Source organism: Haliotis rubra, unplaced genomic scaffold (assembly GCF_003918875.1).
Source record: "Haliotis rubra isolate DU_JTF1 unplaced genomic scaffold, ASM391887v1 Scf6, whole genome shotgun sequence".
NCBI lineage: Eukaryota > Metazoa > Mollusca > Gastropoda > Lepetellida > Haliotidae > Haliotis > Haliotis rubra.
In genome coordinates, this window is record NW_025767301.1 from 5,149,063 (window position 1) to 5,165,772 (window position 16,710).

Consider the following 16,710-nt stretch of genomic DNA (forward strand, 5'->3'; position numbering starts at 1 on the left):
GATTAGTTACGGCTTGGGGGTAATATTACCCACAGGAGTCTCAGATCAGATGACTAACAATCTCAGACAAGGTCTTGGTGATAAACGGTTTTGATGTTAACAGTCAGCACAAACGTTTATTGACTTGAACGTAGCTAATTAAACCCATCAGTCATTACGTCATGGACAACTGATTGTACACCGTTTTCATGTCTGTTTGTACGTTCAATAAGTCGTCAGTCTCGTGGTAACCATTCCACCCAGCGATGAATGTATTTTATGGCCCTTTAATCCAATATTCTTGCAATCCGGCCATGCATTGTCGGCGATAGTTATTGAATATAAACTACTTGACAACTAATGGACTTTGACACTTGGAAAATCACATTTCACTCCGATCATGACTGAGTAATTTGAAAAGCATCTAACGGGATCGGGTGGTCAGGCTCACTGACTTGGTTGACACATGTCATCGGTTCCCAATTGCGCAGATCGATGCTCATGCTGTCGGTCACTGGATTGTCTGGTCCAGACTCTATTATTTACAGACCGCTGCCATGTAGCTGGAATACTGCTGAGTGCGGCGTAAAACTAAACTCACTCACTCACTGAGTAATTTGAAATTGCAAACCCCGTGTTCTATAATATTGAATGTGGTGCCCGTATGAAATACATCATCAAACCCGAGCGTATACTACTTTCTTTAAAGGACAGTTTAAGCACGTCCACTCTTAATCGTATATGGACATCAGCACAGAGCGAAATGTAGCTGAGTGTTTTGTTTGTTGTTTAACGAAGCACTCAGCAATTTTCCAACTATATATGACGGCAGTCTGTAAATAGTCTGGACTAGACAATCCAGTGACCAACAGCATGAGCATTGATGTACGCAGTTGGGATACGATGACATGTAGCACACTGTCGGCTCCGTAGTATAAATGTAGATCCATATTGCTCAAAGTAAAGCAAAGATTTATTGATAAAAACCATACATATAGATATTCAAGAGGAATCATTGGTTCGGGATCTTATTTCAAATCATATGTGCATGGCATTTTATTTCAAGTGTCCGACGAGAGAAAATGGCGCAGAATTATTCTGTTGACAAACCAGTGTGAAAAAGTCGCACCCACGAAAACCAAACCCCAGACAAAATACATTTACACGCCATTCTCTGCTGTTCTCTATCAATGAAAGTAAATTCTTCCATGTCTGCGACTAATGAGGCTTGGAATGTGTCTGTCATTGTAGCATTAACAAGGAACAGGCAGAAAAAACAAACCGTTTTATGTAAAGTGAAACGGCTGGACATCAAAGACTAGTTCATGGTCAGTAAATCAGCACGCTGACCAAATGACCATTGGGTATGTCCACAAAGCAAACCCATTAACACGTAGAACATAAATTGTTCTAAGAAGGACAATTGTGAACGTGATAAATCATCATATACTGTTTGTTGATTAGAGCCGCTAGTCTGTATTGGCATCGTTACAGGAACTGTTCAAATGTTATCACATTTACTAAGTCGAGCGTAGCTATGCGTGAAATACTGTGTTCCTAGTCGACTGTAAACTAGCTTTCATTGCCAGAAATACGTGTGGTCAATTCTGTGTCTGTTATATGTACTAGAAAATAAGGTATACCAATAACTGTATGTTTGAAGTCTGGAAAGGCAGCTATGCCTTATTAAGTTCTGATTTCCACTTACGATACTTCAAAGAGCTGTACAAAGTAGTATGATCAGATTTCATTAAAGGTATTTAGTGTTTAGTACATCATTTGGAGAAAGGAAACTGGTTTTAAACGGTATGTAGCATCTCCAGTCCGTAAATACCGACATTATAATGATAACGACGACAACATTTTAAGGTAAACGTCACACGCGGGTTCTGGCCAGTCTCCTATCGCGTGTGGTAAATGTGTGAATGACACAAAATGTAGAAAACACACGCGAGATTGCACGAGACGTTGACACGTCCGCCGGAAGTTGCTGATACTAATTTTGATGTCGCGTGCCGTTAATTTGCGTAACTTCCGGTTATAAAAAGCAGGACACACATCCGTGATCTGTTTTAAACGAAATAGTTGAAAAGAATTGCTTGCAGATTCGTGAGTAGTTAGTGTGCTTGAATGTGTGTTTAAGTGTATAGGGTATTAGACGATTTAGTCCTTGAAATAAAGTCACATATAAAATTTTAAAAAACATATGCGATATAGGAACCCTCAAGTATATAAAATTGAAAACGTATAGATGTGAAACTCGCATAGGCTGCTGGAGACGAAAATGCAATGGTGATTGTTTAAGAACAAAATTCTCTCTAAGTTAGTCTGTGTCACAGTCCCTGAACCACATCATGTTCCCTACTGCCAAGCTCTCTCTGCAGTGCTAAAGATCTAAATGAAGCAAGTCTAGATTTCCTCATCTTCTGAATCGCTGGTCTCCCTGGGGCTCCTTTTCAAATTTAAATGGTTTATTTGTTACTATCAAAATTATATATATTCAGAGACTAAGCGTTAGTCTAGTCCTAAGTCTGCAAGAGAAATTATAACATAGTTACCCTGTCCTTATCGGATGTGTGGCGGTTTATCGGGAGAATTGTTTCTTCAATGATAAGCTATCACAGTTTTTTCCTAGATAACAGTACAACACAACAAAAGGCTATCTGACCAAGGTAGATACACAGACGGCCTGCGATGACAACGGGGAAGTTGAATAACTATGTCACCGGATGCTCACGATGGATGTAACTCGCACCTGTTCGCCAGGTCAACGAGTCAGATGACACTGAACCGTATTGTCCTCTCTGCTCAACTGCCTGCACAGGTAGGTAATATGTACGGTGTTTTTGTTGCATTTGAGTCCTGCTTTTACTATTCCTACAACATCTCAGTGTTATTTATTAGTTAAATTTCCATAATTAATGTAGCATATACAGTATGAAATATGAATATATGAGCACAAGAGAATGGAAAATATGCATGTCAACAAACCTGAAATGAGAACGTGGAATGTTTAAAACATGACTTCGCCCGTACTTTTCACTTCGTGCATTCTACTACCGTTAGTTTTCGAGGCCAGGCATTACGGTTGAAGGGGTTACGTAGACGAACAACTAGTCTCTGAAATGAACATATTTTACTGAAAAAGGTTCATAGTAAAAAAATATAAAATATAATGAAAAGGAGCCCTGAGACTTTCTTCATTTTCAGAAGCTGAGGAAATCTAGACTTGCCACATTTTCTAGACTTGTGTGGGCTTTCTTGGATATATTTGCTTCAGGGTCTATACGAGAGACTAGGGGGTTACGCTACACATTAAGCAATCTCGTTATGTATCAAAATATTTATATCATCAAGAGTCTCTCAGATCCCCGAGAATAAATTTGAAAATGTAATCAGCTATAGAATGCCAAGTCTAGAATACCTCATCTATAGGAATGAGGCGTTGTTCTATGCTCCATCAGGATAATACGTTTTTATCTTTGTAGATATATATTCAAGATACGATTATTTGGATGAAAACCGCGATAAGGTGGATTTGATCATCAGACACTTTGCAGATGGATTAAGTGAGACACCTTTGAACTTACGATACAGATATTGAGTCTTAGATAAAGATACAGTGTATAGTCACTGAATTGGGATCAGGTTTAGCGTGGTATTATGACAGACTCGACCCTTCACCGTCATTGTCAGTTCACCTATACAGAGATCACAGTGCGACCTTGTCACTTATGTTAGCTCCACGACACACTGAGCTTGGTAGGTATAACTGCCATTGTATTTTTAATTTGACTTCCAGCCAGACACGGATCTGGCTGGACAAGTACATCAATTACATAGGGCCAGTTCAAATCAGAGGTAAGTACATTATTATCTCGAGTGAGTGAGAGAGTGTGTTTAGTTTTACGCCGCACTCAGCAATATTCCAGCTATATGGCGGTCTGTAAATAATCAAGTCTGGACCAGACAATCCAGTGATCTACAGCATGAGCATCGATCTCGAAGCTGTAGGGCCTAGTCTTCAAAGACTTGGGAAATCCGTTATGCCAGGCTCACTGGATCGTTGGGTTCGAATCCACATTTGTCTAATTATTAACGGGGGCGGTGGGGTAGCCTAGTGGTTAAGACGTTCGCTTGTCACGCTGAAGTTCCCGAACCCGAGTTCCATTCCCCACATGGGTACAATGTGTGAAGCCCATTTCTGGTGTCCCCCGCCGTGATATTGCTGGAATATTGCTAACAGCGGCGTAAAATTTAACTCACTCAATTATTAACACTGGTTTGTCAGCCCAAAACCCCTTCTCGTGAGTTTCATTATCCCTGCATCCCTCTGGGGTTCCAGCTGGCATGGAGGACTACAACTGAAATACCCTTCAACGTACCCGTATACTCTATTATTCAAGCTCATAAGTTACGTCAAACGTACGAAAGTATTCTCTGTGTGTTATTCATAGACGGGAATTAATTTCCTTTCCGAAGAGTATATAATCATAGCCAAACACTAATTCATTGATTATCTAAACATTTCTGACGCTTTGGTCTTATTTTAATTAAGGTTGCCAGGGGCCCAATCCACAAAGCGTTCGTAGCGCTACGACATTCGTAAGCCTATGATAAACTATAGAGTTACGACAGGTCGTAACGTTACGAACATTTTGTGGATCGGAACCCTGGTTTGTCTTTTAGAGATTGGAATTGTTTTATACTGGGGGTAAGGTAATCAATTTCTAGATCTGATATTTGTTTATTTGTTGTTTAACGCCGCACTCAACAATATTCAAGCTATAAGACGGAGGTCTGTAAATAAATGCCTGTCGGGCAGATAGTCCTGTGATTAACATCATGAGCATCGATCTGTGCAATTGGGATACGATTACGCGTCAACCAAACTAGGGAACCTGAGCACAAGATCAGTCGCCTCAGGATCATGGAACCGTTGTAAGCGATGTAAGCGCAAAGTTGATCGTAACTCCCTTACCTTAATATAGACTTACGAGTGTCATGGCGCTAAGGTTGCTTTGTACAACGGCGCCCTGATGACCTGTATTCATGCATGGTTGATTAGTACTGATTCGGTATTCTTGGCTTACAGACGTCGCTGTCAGCGTGTATCCTACGAGACATCATCAGCACCACGACATCACCAACATCGTCAACATCGTTGTTCATCAGCTGTGATTGTCATGACAACCCAATCAATGCAACAGCTAGTTTCATCTCTGGAGAAGGTCCTCACACCGCAGTCACTCGTGGTGAACGACATACAGTCTCCATCTACAGCAGCACTTACAGCGACATCTTTACCCACGTCAGCAGCAGCGACGTCCACAACGGCTCCCGTCGTTACTTCTACCTATGAGTCGTTTCCTCCTTTACCAACAACCCCACCTAAACGTGTCGCGGAACAGAGACCCTCCAGTTTTTGGACTGACTACAACAGCGTTGTCCTGACCATGGCGTATATGAATGAGTATCCGCTGATGGCTCCATAAACAAACACTTATGGTCGTGACAAGAGAATATCTCTGAAGGACCGTTTGTCATTGGACAAACGCCCTGGTTGAACCATAACATAAATTGTATTTAGATTTATATTGGTGAGTTTGGGTTATTCGTTGCTATCAGCAACATCCCTGCAATTGCTGAGAACAACGCAATAAATGGGCTTCTGTGTTACGAATCGACCCGAGTCTTCAGCACGACGAGCAAACGAGTTCCCACCACCCAACATGATTTTAATACATCAATGTAGTTTGTAATAAGTGGTTAAAGGAAATCCTTATGCACGTGGCCAACCTTTTGATATCTTTCACCGTTATTATCACGTTTATATGTATAATTACATCTTCCTAAAACCATTTAATCCGCGTTATGTATCATTTCCTATTTTATTAACAGCCGTTCCAACTTCCGTTGTTTAATATACAGCACGACATGTTTAATCTTTTCCACTGTTTACGTTTAAATAATAAACTTCAGTACATAACATCGCCATTTCTGACATTTTGCTTCCACTCCAGGACACATTTCATTGTTTTAATTCAAGGAGAGTCCTATCTACCTCCTCCATCGTGCTCGTTTCATCTCCACTTCCTGGACCCAACGTTGTATATTCTCGACGACCTTGTCGAGCTTGTGGGCACGCGCGTGAGACACGTGTCCCCGTGTATGGGATCAGAGGACGTGTTTTGTACCCTGGTGTTCCTGGGCTAAGATCAACAAGCATGTTATCTACGATCTGAGGGCTGATAGACTGTACACTGTGTGTCGGGGAGATCTAACCTTCGTGTTTGTTGTCCTATCGGAAACCGATCCACACAAGAGAAGGCTGTGTTCTTCTGTGCGTATCTACTGACAGAACAACCGCAGCTCTGCTCCACACCAGACATGCTGGTGGTGTATCATGTCGCCTTGACAGGTCTTCGGTGATACTTTGAGTGAGTGAGTGTGGTTTTACGCCGCTTTTAGTAATATTCCAGCAATATCATGGCAGGGGACCCCATAAATGTGCTTCACACAGTGTACCAACGTGGGAAATCGAACCCGGGTTTTCAGCGTGACGAGCGGACGCTTTAACCATCAGGCTACCCACCGCCCCCTCACACGGAATACAGTCGTAGGTGAAAGATTAGACTAACGCGTAGTCTCTGAATATACACTAAACGCTAAAAGAAACGTTACACTCTTTCCTTAATTAATTACTGAAACATTATCAAAGATATGTAAGAAGGGATTAGTTTACAAGAAACTTAACAACACAGCTTTATGCAAATCACGAAAACAATTTCTCAGATGCATTCATAATATGAATATTTAGGTGAAATGCATCTTTTTCAGAAGAGTAAAATTGTCCTATTTTCGACCATGCCGAAATAAACCAGTTACAGTGATTAAGATGTCCGAAAGAAAGGTTGAAATAAAATTCTGCTTTGAGACAAAGATAAACCATTTAAAGTCACCATTTTTTCAACTATTAAAACAAGAAACAACTTGTAAAAGAATTATTTCTATGATTTCAGTCTTTTACAACACTTTCTGCTGATTTGCATTAGTGAAAACAAGTAAAACGTGTCTTTGATATTGTGAAAAAGTGTTTAGGAACACCTAAAATTATCTTTGTTAACATTTATGCTTGCAAAGTAACATTTTTCCATTTTCTGTTTACACATTGCAATATCAATCGCCAAAACGTAGCAATATGCAAGCAGTATTTGCATAAATTTCACGTGTAGAATCATTCTATAGGGTATAAAGAGAGACTAGAATGCATGATATGATATACAAGTGCGAGAAATATGCCACGATTACCAGCTGAAGAGAGAGAAAGAGCCATTGGGATGGTGCAGATGGGGTCGACATACAATGTTGTTGCCAACGCCCTCGGATGCCACTGTATCACGGTTATATATCACTTATTCGTTTCAGACAGACTGGGGTCCCCGTAGACAGACCAAGAAGTGGACGTCCGCGCATCACAACGCCAGCTGAAGATAGGTACAAATTCAAGGAAAGAGGGTAACGTTTCTTTTGGCGTTCAGTGTACATAATTTTGATAGAAACAAATACTTCCTTTCAAATTGAAAAGGAATTCCAGTGAGACATTCAGAACCCGAAGAAAGGTAGACTTGTTTCATTTAGGGCTATAGCATTGCAGAGAGGACTGGGCGGAAGGTAAAATAATGAGTTCAGGGACAGTGTCAGTGTGAGTGATATTCAAGTCGCCGTCTCCGACAGTCCGACAGGCATGTTTAGTCGCCGTCTCTCCGATCGTGTTTAAGCATGTTTAGCCGCCTCCGCCGTCTCCGACAGTCATGTTTAGTCCCGTCTCCGACAGTCGTGTTTAGTCGCCGTCTCCGACAGGCATGTTTAGTCGCATGTGTTTAGTCGCCGTCTCCGACAGTCGTGTTTAGTCGCCGCCTCCGACAGTCGTGTTTAGTCCCCGCCTCCGACAGTCGTGTTTAGTCCCCGCCTCCGACAGTCATGTTTAGTTGCCGTCTCCGACAGTCATGTTTAGTTGCCGTCTCCGACAGTCATGTTTAGTCGCCGTCTCCGACAGTCATGTTTAGTCGCCGTCTCCGACAGTCATGTTTAGTCGCCGCCTCCGACAGTCGTGTTTAGTCGCCGCCTCCGACAGTCATGTTTAGACAGTCGTCGCCGCCTCCGACAGTCCGCCGTCTCCGACAGTCGTGTTTAGTCGCCGCCTCCGACAGTCGTGTTTTAGTCCGACCGCCTCCGACAGTCAGTCGTGTTTAGTCCGACAGTCATGTTTAGTCACGCCGTTCCGACAGTCGTCGTGTTTAGTCCCCGCCTCCGAGTCATGTTTAGTCCCCGCCTCCGACAGTCGTGTTTAGTCGCCGCCTCCGACAGTCGTGTCGCCGCCTTTCGTGTTTAGTCCCCGCCTAGTCTCCGCCGTCTCCGACAGTCGTGTTTAGTCGCCCTCCGACAGTCGTGTTTAGTCGCCGTCTCCGACAGTCGTGTTCGTGTTTAGTCGCCGCCTCCGACAGTCGTGTTTAGTCCGCCGTCCTGACAGTCATGTTTAGTCCCCGCCTCCGACAGTCATGTTTAGTCGCCGCCTCCGACAGTCGTGTTTAGTCCCCGCCTCCGACAGTCGTGTTTAGTCGCCGTCTCCGACAGTCGTGTTTAGTCGCCGCCTCCGACAGTCGTGTTTAGTCGCCGCCTCCGACAGTCGTGTTTAGTCCCCGCCTCCGACAGTCGTGTTTAGTCCCCGCCTCCGACAGTCGTGTTTAGTCGCCGTCTCCGACAGTCGTGTTTAGTCCCCGAGTCGCCGTCTCCGACAGTCGTGTTTAGTCGCCGTCTCCGACAGTCATGTTTAGTCCCCGCCTCCGACAGTCGTGTTTAGTCGCCGCCTCCGACCGTTTAGTCGCCGTCCGACAGTGTGTTTAGTCGCCGCCTCCGACGTGTTTAGTCCCCGTCCGACAGTGTTTAGTCGCCGCCTCCGACAGTCGTGTTTAGTCGCCGCCTCCGACAGTCGTGTTTAGTCCGCCGCCTCCGACAGTCGTGTTTAGTCGCGTCTCCGACAGTCATGTTTAGTCCCCGCCTTTAGTCGCCGTCTCCGACAGTCGTGTTTAGTCGCCGCCTCCGACAGTCGTGTTTAGTCGCCGTCTCCGACAGTCGTGTTTAGTCGCCGTCTCCGACAGTCGTGTTTAGTCGCCGCCTCCGACAGTCGTGTTTAGTCGCCGCCTCCGTTTAGTCCCCGCCTCCGACAGTCGTGTTTAGTCGCCGTCTCCGACAGTCATGTTTAGTCGCCGTCTCCGACAGTCATGTTTAGTCGCCGTCTCCGACAGTCATGTTTAGTCGCCGCCTCCGACAGTCGTGTTTAGTCGCCGTCTCCGACAGTCATGTTTAGTTTAGTCCCCGTGTCCGACAGTCCTCCGACAGTCGTGTTTAGTCGCCGTCTCCGACAGTGTTTTAGTCCCCGCCTCCGACAGTCATGTTTAGTCGCCGCCTCCGACAGTCGTGTTTAGTCGCCGCCTCCGCCGTCTCCGACAGTCGTGTTTGTCGCCGTCTAGTTGCCGTCTCCGACAGTCGTGTTTAGTCGCCGCCTCCGACAAGTCAGTCGCCGTCTCTCCGACAGTCGTGTTTAGTCGCCGTCTCCGACGGTCATGTTTAGTCACCGTCTCCGACAGTCATGTTTTTAGTCGTGTTTACCGTCTCCGACAGTCGTGTTTAGTCCCCGCCTCCGATAGTCGTGTTTAGTCCCCGCCTCCGACAGTCGTGTTTAGTCCCCGCCTCCGACAGTCGTGTTTAGTCGCCGCCTCCGACAGTCATGTTTAGTCGCCGTCTCCGACAGTCGTGTTTAGTCTCCCATGTTTAGTCGCCGTCTCCGACAGTCGTGTTTAGTCTCCGACAGTCGTGTTTAGTCGCCGTCTCCGACAGTCATGTTTAGTCCCCGCCTCCGACAGTCGTGTTTAGTCGCCGTCTCCGACAGTCGTGTTTAGTCGCCGTCTCCGACAGTCATGTTTAGTTGCCGTCTCCGACAGGCATGTTTAGTCACCGTCTCCGACAGTCATGTTTAGTCGCCGTCTCCGACAGTCATGTTTAGTCGCCGTCTACGACAGGCATGTTTAGTCGCCGTCTCCGACAGGCATGTTTAGTCGCCGTCTCCGACAGGCATGTTTAGTCGCCGTTTACGACAGGCATAGGTTGTTGGTGGCCCATTCTAACTCGCATTTGTGTTCAGTTGGAATAAAAACAGTGTATAGGAAGTTAGGGTGAGGGGAGTTCTGTACGTTTCGTATACCCCATGCGACACACAAAAGTATACTTAATCAAATGTTTTCATGGGTAGTATTCATTTTATATAATACTTAGTACTTAGTCTAGGTATATGGATGACCTCACTGCAATACACATGACGCAATGCATAGGCATTGAATTCTGTGCGAAAAGTTTGTAGTATGAAAATGAAGGAAGAGTTGTTGAGGGGTGGTGATGGCATTAGCTCTGCTGCAAACGCTGCGCGAGACTTGAACGTGATGATGCGTGATCTGTAAACATGTTTCAGCAATGAAAGCATGAACTAAACCCAGTTTATGTCCGATTATCTGAGATTTAGGGTAATGTATATTCCACAACCGTGTCCAACTACAGAAGATGGGGATGATAAACTAGCTGATCCGATCCTGATGTCGTGTGACCCCACGGTCACATCCCTCTTGATCTCGCTGATGACATAGTGTTGACTCTCCCTAAAACAGTTTTGGCCTGTCATTCCTATTGGGTATTGACTCCCCATATTGGGTATCACGATGCACTAGACAACCCGTTTAGGATTTCATGGTGTACTGGACACTGGAGGTTCGAGCACGGCCACATCTTTGGATGGTCCCATTCGAAACATATGGCAACTTGCATCGTCACATGATCGGTACTGTAGCTCACCCGTTGTCTTAGCTGCTTTGCGTATTTGTAGTTTTTTAACGCCGTGAATAAATATGCATTATATGCTATACCACGGAGAGTATACAGATTTACGAATGGAATCGAGGTCACTATTCAGGAATAGTGTTTTGTACATCCAGATCTGTTTTCAACCTCCTGGTTGTGATAGTGTAGCTCCAGTTTGTGCGGTGGGATAGCCAAGTGGTAAAGGTGTTCGCTTGTTACCGGAGTCCATGGTTTGATTCCCGACATTTGTACAATCTTTAAGCCCCGTTTTTCGTGTCCCCCTCATGATGTTGATCACTGGATGGTCTGGTCCACACTTGATTATATACAGACCGACGCCATATAGCTAGAATACGGCTGAGTGCGGCGTTAACAAACCAACAAACAATCTATTGTGCACCGTAATATTGCTGGAATACTGCTCGAAGCGCCGTTAAGCTTCACTCACTAACACACTCATAATGAGGAGATTACTGTGCGATATATTTATCTATATAAACTATAATACAAATTCACAATACCGACTAAGCATCAACGTTTCATCAGATCACCACACGTGCGAGTTTAGTCTGTCTCACAGTCCCTGAACCATATTATTTTCCCCAATGCTTAGCCCTCCCTGCAATGCTAAAGCCCTAAATAAAGCAAGTCTAGAATCTGAATCTGAATCTCTGGTCTCACTGGGGCTCCTTTTCAATTTAAATGGGGTTATTGGCTACTATCAAATTTATATGTATTCAGGGACTAATCGTTAGTCTAGTGCGAGTGTTAAGTTCCTTCTGCTGGTAGTCTCTCCTTACACTAACATCAACATCAGCTATCAACACACAAAAAAGATAATGATAATTTTCTTTAGCCTATTTTCCCCGTGAGATTCCAGCGTCCAGCTGGGTCGTGTGTTCGGTGTTCAACCGAGGCACATTATAGTGCGTGTATCCTTGTTAGCACCACTAATTATACACGATACTTGACCACGATGTAGATAACACAACAGATATACGTGTCTAAACAAACTCTGGTATCGAGGGATTTCCTGGCAGCGAGCTTCCACAGATGTCCGAACAGAATGTATGGTCAGCGAACATGGCGCATTGAGGGACATACAAGATGCTATGTAAACTAATGACCGTATAAAGTTACACACAGGTAATTAGATCCGAAACAAAAACACACGGAAAGTCCTAAGAAAGACGAGAAAATACTTCCGAAAGTCAAGATTTCTATCCAGCTCTTCGCTCCTCACTATGTGAATCAATCTATATCTCAATTTCACTGCGACTGAATGTTAGTGTAAGTCACGAGAGCTTGCAATGGAAGTAAATGTGTGACCAGATTGAATACTAGAAATAATCTGCTATCATATATAAAACTTCAAACAAATCTTTGGACATTATACACATTTGTATTAGTATATGTACTGTCACTCTGACTTCTTATATATCTCGTTTATGTAGTTTATAGAATAGTGTCACTGTTTCTACATGGAACGTTTGCGTAATAAATGTATTTTATTATCCTGATCCATTCTGAAAGCGCAGAACTGTATGTGGAGGGGTAACTAGAGATACTTTCTCCTGACATGTGTTGCTTGAACTGACCAGGCAATATTTTCTTTCCTGGAATCCAGTGTTTGTTTGTTTTAGAAGTAAGACACAATGTCTGGTGATTGTAAACTATGGAGGATGGTAACATTGTGACGTGTCCTAGTTCTCGATGTCTCTCCCTGTGAATCTATCTTGGTTTAACGCCGCTTCGGGCAATATTCCAGTTATATCTAGACGTGTCTGCTGTCTGTGGGAGGGAAACCCGAAGTAATGCAGGTCTCAGTCCTTCACCACTGGGCCAAACCGATGGTGCTGACAAACCTAGAAACATTAGGGGGTCGAACCGGAACACGAACCCTCCCTCGACCACAGGTTTCTGACGTACCCGACCCGTGAAGACCCGGGTTAGAATTGATCTTCAGTAACCCATGCTTAGTAAGATGCGACTAACGTGATCGGGTTGTCAGGCTCGCTGATTTGGTTGACACGTCATCGTATCCCAATTGCGTAGATCGATGGTCATGCTGTTGATCACTGGGTTGTCTGGTCCAGACTCGATTATTTACAGACTGTCGTCATTTAGCTGGAATATTGCTGAGTGCGACGTAAAACTAAACTCACTCACTCTCTCTGACGTGCCCACTTGACTCTATAATGCCACACTTACAGAAATTCTTATATTTCGTAAATGAATTTATATGTGGTGATTTTACTTGAATTAAAACATTATAGTTTAAAGAATATAGTTTAAAGGTACTTGATATTACCCAGCCTTGGACTTAACATTAAGTTGACAAACACGCACATGGACTGGTTGACTCGAGTTAGTATAGGGTGTGATAGTTGGGTTATCTGGAACAAGCAGTGTTTGTACAACTATTTCCTCTCAACACATACATATGGTTTAGCCAGGTAGCAGTGGAGCTCTTGGTTTTATTTTCTAATCACTTTTTAAATCTCCGACATTGATATGTATGAGCATATGGTGTCTATACACAGATGTTCAACTTAAACATGAGAGAATGTCGGTCGGGCGATCTTTTTCCTCTATCTGATCGGTTGTAAAAATGTCACGGTTTTTTTCCTAGATGCGTGAAAAACGAAAAAAATCCCTTCAAACAAATATGGGAGACTTTATGACTAAATTATCGGAACAAAGATTTATCAGGGCCTGACGTAGCGTTTATTGTTCGCTTGCTGAAATGGATCCCCGATGTAAGATAGCCACTGTGGTGTTCAGTTGGTGCTAAGCCCAAACTCGTAATATGATCTCTTATTATTAATGTGGGAATCCCCCGATAAGCCCACAAAAGTATGACGTTTTATTGCTTATGCACTAATTATTAAACAGTACAGCAATATTTTCCGGACATTACTTAGTCTCGGGATTGTGGTCGAAATGACTTGTTCTTCCTCAAAGATGAAAAGTAGTGATTAGATTTCACGGGCATGCATAGCTTAGATTGACATGCTTTTTCCTTTATGACTTGATCGTGACAAGGTTGGCCCTGGCTCGTGTTATTTACCAGTGGCGCACGCCGGGCGCGTTCTTGTAAACAAATTTTGCAGTTGTGCAGATTTCAGTGCAGAATTTCGTGAAACCTTCTGTCACGCATGCGTGAAGCGCTCTTGTGTTGATCGTGCCGGTCTGTCGGCGATGAGCTCCCCGCAGTGCTGTGTTACGAGATTCCAGAATCGTGTGCTACAAACAAATGACACGAGTGTGTAGTTTATTAGGTTTAAAGTAGTGTGGAGCCTGTGGGTCGTCAAGCCTGTTGAAGGCTCGCTTCTGCAATTTAGAATGGATTAAGTCAAATTTAAAGCTCAAGCGACAGCAGGTTTCAAAGACCAAATTCTTACACAAACCAAAGGTTATAAAACAATCTTAGATATCATTCACAAAATATTTAAATGTAGTTCTAATTCGAATAGATAGTCTGTGGAAACTTAAAACTATCTTATATAGATAGTTCAAAGACACCGATAGCTGTTTAACGGATGGGTCCCAGCGTTTTGAATTATAAAAGAGAAAATAGGATTGCGTTTTTTTAAGTTTTCGTTGAAGGAGATAAAGAAATACCACCAGGACCGTGTTTGTTTGTACGACATGTTTGTTCGTGTACACATATCGGCACGTAATGTGATGCTATCAAAGTGGGATAAAGGTTTCAGTGCACTAATTCCGTAAGCCTAAAACAGTTTGAAAGTCTTTGCGAAACCAGGGGTAATCCTTCTTTAAGGCCTGGCGTCTGCGTAGACCCAACACATCTGGTCACTCTAGCATCACCAGATGTCAAACTGCTTCAAACGTATCCAAAACATTCGCGTTTAATTCCAACGTAACCTCATATGAATCTGCTCCCGCGCCTGTTTTTGCCTTCTTCTCTTGACTACTCTTGTGGCATTTTCTCCGATCAGGGAGACGTTCCCACGGTCGGGCCTCGAGCAGGCCCATATGGCACACGACTAAAATGTCACCTAGCGCCCTTCTCATTAACACTGTAAATTACGACCTAAGAACGTCTCAACATCGCGCGTCTGGCTCGTGTGCGCGCGAGACTCTCGCGCGACTAAGTAGCGTTGCCGAGCAGCGAAGAACTGCAGGAACCCATCACGGCCTTGTTTCAGGCTTTGAGGTCTAAACCCTGGCGGTGAAGACAGCAAATATCTGGTTGACATCGGACAGCAGGGCGTCAGTCACCTCTACACGTGCCCTGCTGGCTAAATATGCCAGGAGGGGGATGTTACTGGCATGTTCCGCCATGATCTGTTTGGATTCCACGGTTAATCAAATAAACCGTTAACAATATTGCTACATAATAATCATATGATTATGGCTGTCCCTGGGCATTAGAGAGAGCGGGTGATTGCACTTAGTACAGCTGAACTATGCTAGGAGTGAGATATTTTAATTTCATGATAAAATTCAGATAATTTCAAGCATAACTCTTTTATCCCGACTAGTCCTTATACAGGCGAAGTCGTAACACTGACACGTAATACTGGATGTTGTAAATAACACGTTTGAAGTGGCAACTGTTTATGGGAATCAGTAAACATTGATAATATGAAATAATCGAGCATCGCGTAGAGAATGCCATTTGTTTATATAAAACTACATGATGCTGACGTTACACACATAAAAGTGACAGTTGGGTACAAGATACATAGGCTATATATCAGACATATAAACATAACGGTACTTTCAGCAAGGAAAATGGCGATACTAGATTTGATTAATGTATGTTTACCCATCCATCTTATCTTGGAATTATTTGTGTTCAGGTGTTTGTATGTGATACAATGAGCAGATACAGCGCCATCTATGTGGAGAATACTCTCTTCTGGTGTAATCCCTGAAAAGGTCTCACAGAAGCGCCTGCTAAACTGCATGGTAAGCATGTGTTCAATGAATATCGATAGATTGGTCGCAGACATAGACAATTAAACGGGTTGAGACCTACTCTGAGACGTAAGTTCTAAGGGACATTTCTGCTATAACCATTCCGAAACCATAAACCAGGGTGATATCAAGCCCATTTCTCCAAAAGCAGATTCTGTGGTTATGAATACTATCAAGGAGATATTGGACACGTGCCCGTTACAAAGAAGCGAAAAAAGATTAGACGTTTTCTTTTCTCAAATAACTGAAAACCATACACTGGAACAAACTGGGTTTGCTGCAATTTGAGTTACAACAGAGACCTTGAAGTGAAATGGTTGATGGTTTTAACATCTGCGGGAAAGGATTGTCAACCGTCAATAAAAAACTCTCTAAGCAGAACAATGGTAGCTTTAACTGGTGCTTCTCAAGTGACAATATAGAGTGAACTATGCTAATAACGAACTGACAGATAAAACGAACTACAGTTTTGTCTCAGTTAATTGCTGTATATTTTAGTCGAAACGCGTATAACAAACTACTGTTATAACGGACTACGAGTAGTGGTCCCTTTGAGTTCGTTATAACAGTAGTGCACTCTACTTCAGGGGCGTTGGTGTAGCCTAGTGGTTAAAGCGTTGGCTCATCACGCCGAAGACCCGGGTTCGATTCCCCACATGGGTACAATATGTGAAACCCATTTCTGGTGCACGTCCCCTGCCGTGATATTGCTGGAATATTGCTAAAAGCGGCGTAAACCCATACTCACTCTACTTCAGAAAGTGTGGTTTGCGTTGAAGAAGTTCTAGTTTAATCTCAGCTTCTTCACAAACACTGCTTTCGAGATAAAATGAAGGCTCCAACGTCAGTTGCTCTGTATGGGCGCTACGTGGT

General features: G+C 43.6%; 1 protein-coding gene across 3 annotated transcripts; it reads left to right on the plus strand.

Annotated features, from left to right (window-relative positions):
- Window positions 1-2,613: 2,613 nt before the first annotated feature.
- Window positions 2,614-5,972, plus strand: LOC124255380. Of its 3 annotated transcripts, XR_006892676.1 has the most exons (4): window positions 2,614-2,803; window positions 3,468-3,548; window positions 3,786-3,840; window positions 5,075-5,972. XR_006892676.1 is itself a non-coding variant. In XM_046689274.1 (3 exons), the coding sequence occupies exons 1-3, from the start codon at window positions 2,699-2,701 to the stop codon at window positions 5,472-5,474; spliced, it is 564 nt and encodes a 187-aa protein (XP_046545230.1). In that variant the 5' UTR covers window positions 2,616-2,698; the 3' UTR covers window positions 5,475-5,972. The 3 variants fall into 3 exon arrangements, 2 of the variants coding, with proteins under 2 accessions (XP_046545230.1, XP_046545231.1); XM_046689274.1 differs by lacking the exon at window positions 3,468-3,548 and having other exon boundaries at window positions 2,616-2,803; window positions 3,782-3,840; XM_046689275.1 differs by lacking the exons at window positions 3,468-3,548; window positions 3,786-3,840 and having other exon boundaries at window positions 2,618-2,803.
- The last annotated feature ends 10,738 nt before the right edge of the window (window positions 5,973-16,710 follow it).

Excerpts from the sequence above, each read along its gene's own strand:
- LOC124255380 (XM_046689274.1), top strand. The coding sequence starts at position 2,699 with ATGTCACCGGATGCTCACGATGGATGTAACTCGCACCTGTTCGCCAGG. Across the intron at positions 2,804-3,781 it reads CTGCTCAACTGCCTGCACAG|CCAGACACGGATCTGGCTGG; the intron begins GTAGGTAATATG and ends TTTGACTTCCAG. Across the intron at positions 3,841-5,074 it reads AGGGCCAGTTCAAATCAGAG|ACGTCGCTGTCAGCGTGTAT; the intron begins GTAAGTACATTA and ends CTTGGCTTACAG.